This window comes from Theobroma cacao, chromosome 6 (assembly GCF_053813885.1).
Source record: "Theobroma cacao isolate CCN51 chromosome 6, ASM5381388v1, whole genome shotgun sequence".
Taxonomy (NCBI): domain Eukaryota; kingdom Viridiplantae; phylum Streptophyta; class Magnoliopsida; order Malvales; family Malvaceae; genus Theobroma; species Theobroma cacao.
This window is the reverse complement of record NC_142644.1, coordinates 24,130,085-24,141,515: the sequence shown is the minus strand read 5'-3', so window position 1 is coordinate 24,141,515 and position 11,431 is coordinate 24,130,085. Positions and strand designations below refer to the sequence as shown.

At 34.6% G+C, this 11,431-nt stretch overlaps 1 protein-coding gene across 2 annotated transcripts in view; it reads left to right on the top strand.

Annotated features, from left to right (window-relative positions):
- The first annotated feature begins 1,863 nt into the window (after nucleotides 1-1,863).
- LOC18596048 (putative LRR receptor-like serine/threonine-protein kinase At1g05700) overlaps nucleotides 1,864-11,431 on the top strand; it is a 47,278-nt gene continuing 37,710 nt past the window's right edge. Inside the window, exons 1-13 of one of the 2 annotated variants that reach the window (XM_018122680.2) lie at nucleotides 1,864-2,041; nucleotides 3,265-3,820; nucleotides 4,104-4,582; nucleotides 5,326-5,461; nucleotides 5,624-5,695; nucleotides 5,968-6,039; nucleotides 6,179-6,259; nucleotides 6,594-6,754; nucleotides 7,400-7,617; nucleotides 7,736-7,862; nucleotides 7,997-8,059; nucleotides 8,152-8,341; nucleotides 8,747-9,169. In XM_018122680.2, the coding sequence (XP_017978169.1) occupies nucleotides 1,885-2,041; nucleotides 3,265-3,820; nucleotides 4,104-4,582; nucleotides 5,326-5,461; nucleotides 5,624-5,695; nucleotides 5,968-6,039; nucleotides 6,179-6,259; nucleotides 6,594-6,754; nucleotides 7,400-7,617; nucleotides 7,736-7,862; nucleotides 7,997-8,059; nucleotides 8,152-8,341; nucleotides 8,747-9,169 (2,735 nt within the window). In that variant the 5' untranslated portion in view covers nucleotides 1,864-1,884. Of the gene's footprint in view, nucleotides 2,042-3,264; nucleotides 3,821-4,103; nucleotides 4,583-5,325; nucleotides 5,462-5,623; nucleotides 5,696-5,967; nucleotides 6,040-6,178; nucleotides 6,260-6,593; nucleotides 6,755-7,399; nucleotides 7,618-7,735; nucleotides 7,863-7,996; nucleotides 8,060-8,143; nucleotides 8,342-8,746; nucleotides 9,170-11,431 lie in introns of those variants that run through there. The other variant, XM_088807694.1, reaches the window with a different exon arrangement.

Here is an 11,431-nt window from a genome sequence, read left to right as displayed (position 1 = left end):
AAAAGTGCTTATTGATGAAAAGTAATAACTGAAGAGTTAGGAAAAAGTTACCTTATTAAATATAACTTTTAAGTAGATAGATTGTGAAAGGAAACTATTGTTTAAAGAATTATATTATGAAAGGAAATAAGTATTTTCATTGAAAGATGTATATGTTAGCTTATTATATAAATAACGTTATTATACTGTCATTTTTATTATTTTAATAAGTGTGTTAAGAATTTTATTATATCTTATAGATTGAAAAAATACCTTAAAAAATGTTAATTCACACTCATCCTCTTCTTTCTACTCAAAATTTCTTCTTTCTTTTCAAATATTTCTAACATTCGGAGCATCGTTAATCCTAAGTTGAAAGGCAAATTTAAGATCAATGCTGTCTGGAGATCATTAGCCATGGCATGTACACAGCCAACTGCAAGCAAAAGGCCAAACACTAGTCACGTGCTAGCAGAACTTAAGGAATGTTTGGCTATAGAGATGGCCCCTTAAAACGACAGAGAATTTTTGAATATTTTCTTTTTATCATTACTTGTTTGTTTTTTTAGTTAATAATTATGTATTGGTGAGAAGTTCTAGCAACGGAAAATGGACAAACATAATATTTAATTACATCTACACGTCCCAAGTTATCAATTGATCCCTTAAAATTATACAAACGCAGTCAAATATCTTGATTTTAAACTAACAATGGTGCATGAACGAATAGAATGGGACATAAAAAATACTATTAACGTTTAGATAATGATTTATTTATATTAAGTTACTCTCTCTTTCTCTTTCTCTAAAGATATATATATATATATATTAAAAGTGATTTTGTTTATTAAACCAAAAATTAGAATACCATAAGTCTTAAACCAAAGTGATAAAAAGACTCTTCTTAGCATAAGATGACTAGCTTTGGTGAAGATGTAGCCCTATACAGTTAAAAAAGATAGATGAGTGTTCACAAAGTTATTGGCAGCACTAGACAAGAAAACAAGCCCCTATACAAAAAAACATTCGGCTTAAACAATCAGACTCAAAATTTATGCATATCATAATTCCTATGCTAATAAAACAATAGCGTAATGAGTTAAATCACCTCAGACTAAAGTATCAAAATAACCCAGACTTAAACTAAGATCACATGCTTGCAAAAATCAAAACCAAGCCAACTAGTGACATCGAATCAACACGACAAGATATTGTTGACCCTCCCTTTTCTGGTCGTAAGAAGATAAAGCACTACAAATTAATATACATATATGCGACGACTTGATACAGAGAAGACTTGTATTGACGAAATATATGGAGTACATGAAACGTTGAGACTTTTCTGTAATTCAACGGCGAGTGATTCGGGACAACCCCAGAAGGAACCCCATCTCTACAGCAAGGCATTTTTTAGAAAGGACTGTCGTCTGTCACATGGCAGAGACGACGAAAATTATCAAAATTCATTGATGCTTCGTTTGATTGACTTTTCAACCCAAATTTAAGTTGAAGTTTCTTATTGGTGGAGAGTAGTCGACTAGAGTTTACTTCTAACCTGATGCATTTATCTGGAAAGAATGAAGCATAGCCTCTGTAGCTTTCTTTTAAGATTAGTTCAAACACGTAGACCCAGAAGAAGGGTTAGAACATCTAAGAAATTGAAGGCAAATAATGAAGCAAAAGAGGAGTAGACAAAAAAGTAGGCCATGACAACGCGGTTATTTATGATTTCACCGGAAAACCATAACCCAACAGAAAAGTCTTGGGCGTTCTCCTTACGCCAAAAGCCCTACAAGTCGTGGTCTTAAGTGCAAATAATCTTTAGTAGTAACTATATATAAATTGGCAATTGAGCATCTCAATCAAAGCATCTGTATCCATAATTCCTAAGGAAATTAGAGCAGCATGGTGGGTAGACACAAATTGTTTATCGTGCTCCATAATCTACTGCCACTCTTCATTTTCGTTTTCGGGATTACGTCTTCTTGGGATACTCCCACACTAACTGAGGCCACCAAACAAGACGTCGGAAGAAGAAAGTTGGCCACTCAAAATAATCCGGGTAAGTGCATGCATAAATCTTCTCTTCAACTTAATTTAATTTGCTGTCAACCAGCTTATTCTTATTTTCCTAGGGATGTTTCTAAAATTAATCCAACTCTAATGCGACATTGAGCAATGTTCTAGCGGCACAGTACATTAATTAGCATATGTATAGGAGGAACCGGACGCTAGTTTCTTTAACAAAATATTTTGGAGTAGAGCTAGCCACCAAGTTCCTTAGCTTCGCTTCTTGTTATTGTTGAATATTATTGGGAATGTGGATTTCGATTTATAACTTTCTTTTTAGGAGGATTGATTTGAATATAAGTCATGATCAGTTTGATCCATAAATGATATTAGTTTTTTTTTTTTTTGGAAAAGTCATAATTGGTATTGTTGACTCAGTACTCACATTAACTTTACACTATTTTCAAATCATAATTTTAAACACCTAATTTGTTTAATTTACTCTGATACCTAAGAAAGATTTTTTTTTTCAGAACCCTTTTTTGTTAATTTCATTTTCTCGTTCGATGTAACAATTCAATTTTGAGTTCCTATTATAAGCATCCGTTTTTGTAAAAAAGAAAAATCAAAAACCATGAATATTAATGAGGTGGTAGTTAATTTTATTTCCTTTCAAAAGGTATGACATTAAAATTGACTAAATAATTTTTAAAATAATTTCTCATTGCAACAAATTTTATTTTTGATATCTTATTATATTCATATCATTTACAATTATTTTCACTATAATATTTATAAATATTCAACTCCAACTATCCAAAGTACCAAACTTCATCTTCCCACAATATTTTAACTATATATTTTAAAATGAGAAATATTATTTGGCAAAAAGCTTTTTAATTTGATAGATTTAGCTGGGTGGTTTATTAAATGGCATAACTTAATTTTGCGTACACTGTGAATAAAATTTATGTAATTTTTCCTCCATTCTTTTAATAAAATAAGAGAAGGGTTTGACTTGACAAAATGAAACTAATAAGAGATGCATATAAAATCATCAACTTTATTGAAAATCTGACTTGTTAAAATATACCAGCAACTTTATATAAATATTGTAAAAAAAAAAATCTACAAGATAGTATACTACTATTCATCATTATAATAAATGTAGAACAGTCTTTTTATATTTGTGGATATTAATATGAACATCAACGCACGAAGATTAATTTGGTAACTCCAGACAGTAATTGGTTATGTGCTCTAAATGATGATAAGGTTTCATAAGCATCGATTGCGGAGTAGAGGAAGACTACCTTAACGATGAAACTGGTATATTCTACAAGTCCGATAAAGATTTTATTGGAACTGGTGAAAACCATGACATATCACCTAGTGCCAGCGGTACCAATTATTACCCTGTGCATTGGAGGGAGTACAGGAACTTGAGAAGTTTTCCTAATGGAAAAAAGAACTGTTACACTCTGAAACCTGAACAAGGCAGAAATAACAGCTACCGTATTAGGGCTTCCTTTTTATATGGAAATTATGATAACAAGAATAAAATACCAGAATTTGAGCTATATGTGGGAGTTAATTACTGGGACACCGTGAGATTGCCATCCGTGTGGTACATGCTCTTCCTCGAAATTATTCACTTCTTCACAGCTGATACTGGATATGTATGTCTTGTAAACACCGGCTTTGGAGTTCCTTTCATTTCGGCATTGGAATTACGGCTTTCAAATGATTCAGCTTTTAATACAACCAACTCCGTAGCACTAGGAAACGTCAAGACTGTTGACCTGGGCATCTCTAGTAATAACTCTTTCAGGTAAGACTACTGTTATGTTATCACTTGTCGTTGTAAATTGTAATGTCGTTGTTGAATAATATATTTGGTGCTTAATTTATGTATTCCTCTGATTTCGCTATTAATTAATTCGTGGGTATTATATTTTTATTCTTATTTTACATTTTGAACAATTATAATTAATTAATGTTATATAATTGTTCGTGGTAGAGGTTGCATATATTTCTGTTAATGATCCATGTGGTTTAATTTTTTCTCTTATACATTAATTTATTTCTATTCATCCAAATGTGTCTCTCAATAGGTACAAGGATGATGGTTATGACCGCATCTGGCTACCTCTCCAGTTTCCGAGTTCTGTTCCGATTTCTCCCTCATTGAATATCGCCAACCAGGGTAATGATTTATACAAAGTACCGGCTGAGGTCTTGAGAACTGCTATCCGGCCAGTCAATGGCTCCAGATCCCTGAATTATACTTACCACTCATCTCTTTTCCCCTCTAGTCAATATCTTGTCTGCTTTTACTTCGCTGAGGTTGTAGAGACTGCGCGGCAAGATCAACTTAGAAAATTCACCATCACTTTGAATGGTGTCAAGAGTAAACCGATTACTCTTGAGTATTTAAAGCCGTTATCGGTAAGCTCCCAGAATTTACCGGTTCAAGGAGTAATTAACTTTACTATTGATGCAACAGAGGAATCCGACCTTCCCCCAATACTCAACGCCATGGAGTTTTACAGAGTTCTTCCACTTCCATTTTCACCAACTGCCACAACAGACGGTGCTTTTTCATTTTGTTCATTTCATTTTCTAAATCAATTCCTTTTTAGTCTTTGGTTGGATACTTTTGAAATTCCTTGGTCATCAGTCAAATTTCTGGGGTTAGGTAAGAAACAGGAATTAAGAAGCAATCAGCCAATCACCACGTGGGATAAACAAAAGAAGAACCTCATTCAAGCGCTTTTTCTATATCTACCGTCGAAGCAATTAGCTGTTATTGTGGAAGGTGGAAAAATGTATTTTACCATGGTCTAGGTTCATCGCAATAATAAATAGCTATCATTGAATGGATTGACTAGGGACCCACTTCAAGCATATGGAGTTAGGGTCACATGTTCTTTTATGAGCCTGTGATGTCCGAAACGGATTGAGTCACATTGTTTCATATATAGTGATATGGTTGTTGTGTTGTGTCGTGTGTGGCATGACCAAGATTTGCGGATGTTTAGTTATTTCCTTTTTAGCCCGTTACTCCCGCTGTATCCCCTAAAGAATGCCATTTCATGCTCAGAGTTAGAGGGCTGCAGTGTAGTTTTACCAGAATAAAAATGCAGAGGAAAGGTGAATGGCTTGGAAAGCTGAGAATGTTCCTGCAAATAATCCTAGGAAAAGAAAAAACTAATTTTACATCCGAAAACTAACTGCAAATTTGGAAATGTTGGTTCTGTGGTACTTTCATATGGCTGCTACTTGTTAGCTAAGTTCAATTCTCAACCATTTTCTTTTTGAAATTTGACCATTTAGGTGATGCTATCATGGCCATCAAGCAAACATACAACATAATCAAAGATGATTGGCAAGGAGATCCGTGCCTCCCCGAAGTATATACCTGGAGTGGTTTAACCTGCAGGTTCAACGGTACTCCAAGGATCATATCACTGTGAGTGCAGTTTCAAGTCATCCAAAGATGTATTCCACATCCATTGCAACAACATTTTTCAAATAAAAAGTCTTAGTGGGAGTCATGCATTAGAATGCAATACATTATATATTTATGATATTCACGGCGATATATTTCTCCGTATTGCTAAATTCCTTGCAGGAACCTGAGTGCAAGTAAATTAATGGGGGCGATTTCTTTGTCATTCTCTGATCTGCAGGCAATAGAGTCCCTGTGAGTATTAACCTTCTAGCTTTTAAAGTTGTTATAGACAAGAAGTGACTCCTAGAAAATATTTGTCCAAATATCCCCTTTGCAGCAGTATCAGCATGATCCTTCAATTGAGCAGCTCTTTTTTGCGGCTACTACACAATAGTTACAAAGCTGCAGATTCTGTTTTTAGAGCATATGCAACCCTATCTATGACAAGACAGAGTATTACTTTCTTTTATGACTTTATGGAATTTTCACTCAAAATGTTTACTCGATTAATTTTTTGTTTTCAGTGACTTATCAAACAATGAATTAACAGGGCCAGTGCCAGAAGTTTTATCGCAACTGCCAAATTTGAAAGTCCTGTAAGTTACGCATACTAATTTCAGGATTCTAATTTTTCAGCTACGATATAAAAGTTTACCTAATTGTTTATAATGCACATTCATAAGGTCGCAGTACTCAGCTATGAAAACAAAAATTTATATATCACTTTCTGCGTAGAAATTTATCTGGAAACCAGCTCACAGGTTCAGTTCCCCAATCTCTCAAGGACAAGTCTGATAATGGATCCCTGGTTTTGAGGTTTGTAATCTTCTACAGACTTTATACGCTATAACGATTCAAACTCATCTTACTGTAACTCAATTAATTTCCCTGTTCTTATGACTCCCATGTTGCTTTGACACTGCTTTTCCTTCGACAATATGATAAAATCTTTTTCGAATGAATTAGTCAACTATATTTTAACAGAAACCATATGGGACTAATCATTATGTCAGGGTTTCAATCAATAGTTAGTTTTAATACTGATTGCAATCTTGTTACAAGTTTCCGAACGAATTTTGATTCTATATGCAATAATTTGTCATATTTCAATTGATGCATTTTGAGATTTGTCTATTCTGTTCAATGCCAGTTTGCCCGAAAATCCAGATTTATGCCAAATGGATTCATGTCATGATAAAGAAAAGAACAAGTTTGTTGTTCCAGTTGTTGCATCGATTGTATCTGTTTTGGTCCTCATCTTCTTGAGCATTCTATTTGTATTTTGCATAATTAGAAGGAGAAGACAACGAGGTACTTTCTTTCTTTCACGTATAGTTTTTGTTTTTGCATCGAAATTAGTCAAGTTTGTTAATTCCTCTGGTTTTCAAGACTGGCCCTGTTTATCAGTGTCGAGATTATCACTACATGATAACGTCACTACTCGAGATGCTGTTTATTTCTTAAGTTTAGAGCATATACTGGACCTGATAACTGTAGACATACTGCATGAGTGTTGTATGTGGTTTGAATTCAAGCCATTTATTTTTAAACCAGCAGGCGTCGACACCCATGCTTAAATAGTGTGGACACACTGTTAGCAATTAGTTGTTTTAGGCTTTCTGGCATTGGAGTGGTAGGAACACACACCATAAAAGTTACTAACACCTCTCATTAAGACTAGAAATCCACCTTTCTTATTCACCACCATATGGAGGGCTTTTGGGTAGGTATTTTGTAAGAGAATTTCAATTAGAGACTATGAGTGCAGATCACTTGTAAATTCAAATTTTCTCCAATAAACCAGGACTACTAACTTTTCCTATTCACATAGGAATTGTATAATCCTTTATTACTAAAGCTCATCTCTGGGCCATCCAATTTCCCTACAATTATCTGAAAACACTTTCTTCTGATACAACAAGAATAATACAAATGATAACTTCACTGTTGTTGTAGAGCCTCTGATCAAGTCATCCAAGGAAGGGTCATTTAAATCAAAGAATCGACCCTTCACTTACTCTCAGATTGTTAAAATCACCGGTAACTTCACAACTGTCGTTGGCGAGGGAGGATTTGGAAAAGTTTACCTTGGTACTCTGAATGATGAAACTCCAGTTGCGGTCAAATTACTGTCGCCATCATCAAAGCAAGGATTTAAAGAATTTCGAGCAGAGGTCAGATTTTAATGCAGCCAAAAGGTTTATCCTATGTTGAAATTAGCATCAATATGATATATAATTATGACAATAAATTCGTTTGGATATGATGAAGCACCATTTTAAAATATTGCAGGTACAACTTTTAATGATTGTTCATCATAGAAATCTTGTATCTCTTATTGGTTACTGTGATGAGAATGGCAAGATGGCGCTGATTTATGAGTACATGGCAAATGGAAACTTGAGACAGCACTTATCAGGTATGAACAATATTATCTTTAAAATTTGTTTGTTTTAAATGAAAAGTTGAGTTTAATCTATGTACTTATTTCTGCAAAGTTGCAAGCCTATTGTCTATTCCCTTTGATAATTTTGATGTGTTTTTTGCACGCAGGCACAAACAGAAATGTTTTCAAATGGAAAGAAAGGCTTCAAATTGCCATAGATGCTGCCTATGGTTCGACAATGACTTTTTTTAATGTATTTGATTTGTAAATTCCTTTTCTCCCCTTAAAACAGATCTTAACTAATGACTTTCTAGAGTTGCAGGTTTGGAGTATCTACATAATGGTTGCAAACCGCCCGTAGTTCATAGAGATTTGAAATCTGCGAACATCTTATTGACCGAAAGCATGCAAGCGAAGATAGCTGATTTTGGGTTGTCTAAAATTTTCATAACAGAAAATCAGTCTCACATATCAACTTGCCCTGCTGGCACACCCGGATATCTTGATCCTGAGTAATTATCTAAAACTTGATGAAATTTATCTGAATTTGTTTAATTTCTTAATTCTTTAATTATAACTGATCCGCTCCTTAAATCTTGATGAGAATTCTCACATAACTGCTATCTAAACCTAGTAACATTTTCCGTTGGCAAAATGTTATCTTAGCCTCACAGATTGGATCATGTTAACTTTCAAATCCCAAGTGTTAGGCTCTGGATGCGTCATCTGATCTTCCATTCTCTACAGGCTCTGGGACTGGGCTCATCCAAATAATCTCTAATAATTTAATTTCTCAGCATCATTGGATAAGCAAAAACGATATTGAAAGAAAACATAAAAAGACTTTTATGCTTGTTTCATTCATCTAATTTATACAAAACTCCTACTGACAGAAACCGTTTGTGTTTTCCATATAGATTTCAATGTTCAGGGAACCTAAACAAGAAAAGCGATGTTTACAGCTTTGGAATTATCCTATTTGAGCTAATCACAGGGCAGCCTGCAATAATAAGGATCCCTGACTGCGGCATTCACGTACTTCAATGGCTGAGTCCAATAGTGGAAAAGGGAGACATTCGGAGCATTATTGATCCCAGGTTGCAAGGTGAATTCGATGTCAATGCTGCCTGGAAAGTGGTGGAGATAGCCATGTCATGTGCACAACCAGCTTCAATCCAAAGGCCTGACATGAGTCTTGTATTAACTGAACTGAAGGAATGCATGGCTATAGAGATGGCTCTCGGGAGAACTGAAAGAATGCAGAGCAGCATAACAACATCAAGCAACTTACCTGAAATGTCCCTTTTGGACCTGGATTCAGATATGGTTCCCATCCCCAGGTAGCTACCAGACATATCTCCATGTTTCGCTGTCAAATTTGCGGTGAGAGCTTTTTTCCAGTAAACTTGCAGTATGTCTTTCTAAAATCTTTCCTGAAGACATACGAATAAGTTACAGACAGCTTAGCAATTGGCGTAATCCCTTTTCTTTTCTCTTGTTTCCAGAATGCACAGTGTTTGTATACTTGAACATTTGTTATTGTTGAGTTCCATGGGATGAAAAATGAACACAAAAATTCCCATTCATCTATCTATTTTGTCCCTAGTGAATATTTCTGCAAAATTAATTGAGTTAGAACTCTGCAAGGAGTACCTAAACAAATAGAATTATAATTTAAAAAAGTTTAATGTGATAAGATATATAAGTATTTAGGTACAGGGAGATCTCCGTTGAAAACCATGGTGCTGAATCAAATATAGAAAGGAAGGAAATGCAGGTTGATAAATGATAAACATATAAAAGAGAAGCAGGAGCAGTTTCTTCTTTTACAGATCTTTTTTTCTAAGAATTGAGAAAAATCATGCACCAATTAATAAGACAAATATTCATATGTTTTTTCTACACATTTATCTCTTTACAAAAAGAAAGATAAAAATGCCCATCACGACCAGCATAATAATGTGCTTGGGCCAATTGCAGAAAAGCAAAAGAGAAGCCCCTTACTTGCTTTCCTTTTTTGTATTTTCTCGTAATTAATTTTTTGTTTTTCTGCATTTTTTATTTTTATTTTTGTATTTTATTTATTTATATATTTTTTGTTTGTTCTCGGACACAAATGGGTGTCTACATCCTCTATTTGTTATTCAAGTTGCAGTGCAATTTCTTTTCTCACTTGAATTTTTGCTGGCTTCATCTTTTGCCAAAAAGGCCGAATAAGGTCGAGTGTTAGGTTCCGAATGAGCTTCTAGATAGATTCCATTTATTGAACAAACAAGTTTCTTAGAGAATTGTGGATGAGTTTCTTTTTCTTCATCTTTGGAATACAATTTGAAAATTCTTCTGTCTTTCTATTATTTTTCAGGGAAAAGATGGATGACAAAAAGAGAATAGTTTTGGTATTCAATGACATTGTCAATTACGCTTTCTAGATTGAATGTATCTTTTAAAGAAAGAATATTTTTGGTATTCAATGACATTGTCAATTACCCTATCTAAAGAAAAAAATATAGAAAGAAAGAAATTGATCGCTCTCCAAATTAATTTAAAGAAAATTAGGTTTTTTTTTTTTAAATTGTTAGGGTTGGAGAAGAAAAAGAAGAGATTGGATGAAGGGAACTTGGAGAAAGTGGTGGAATGTGGGAAGAAGTTGAATTTGGTTGACATAGTTTCTAATGAACCAGCGGTGCAAAATGGTCAAAATGACTAGCACTGCTTGGATAAATGAGGATAATTTGTTGGAATCGTTGAGGATTCGGGAATCCTCGTACAATTCAAATGCTTCTAGATTATCTTAGGAGCAAAAATCCCAATATAGTCTTTTTGATGGAGACAAAAAAGAGTGGTTCGGAGATGGAGAGATTGAGAATTAGGTTTGGTATGGATGGGTGCCTGGCACTGGATGCTAATGGAAGAGCAGGAGGTTTGGCAATTGTTTGGAGGAAAGATGTTGATATTGCTGTGACTTCTTATTCTAGAAACCATATAGACACAGAAATTTTGTTGAAAGGTTCCAAGTGGAGATTTACTGGATTTTATGGTTTACCAAATGCAAAAGATAGACATCGAAGTTGGAGTTTACTCAGACAGCTTGGGACGCGATCGCAATTGCTGTGGTTATGTGTGAGGGACTTCAATGAAATATTCTTTGCTAGTGAAAAGGAAGGTGGGCCAGAAAGAAAGAAAGTACAAATGAGTGAATTCCGTGAGACATGCTCTGACTGCGCATTAAGGGATATGGGTTACAAAGGGCCAAAGTATACTTGGTGGAACAACCGAGATGCAGAAGTTTTCATTCATTGTAGACTGAATAGGGCTTTGTGTACGAAAAAGTGGAGAGAGTTATTCCCATGAGCTTCAATATTTAATGAACAATTGGGAGCTTCTGACCACCTGGCACAAAGGTTGGATTTGTTTTATCTTCGAAAGGTACGCTAGCGAAGACGATTCCATTATAAGAAAGCATGGTTATCTGATGAGGTATGTAACAAAGCTATATCGGATGCTTTATCTACTCTGGCAGATTAATCATATGGACTTATGGGTAAACCAGAGAGAATTAAAAACTAGTTACGGGCTCAAAAACCAAACCCTTTGAATCATTT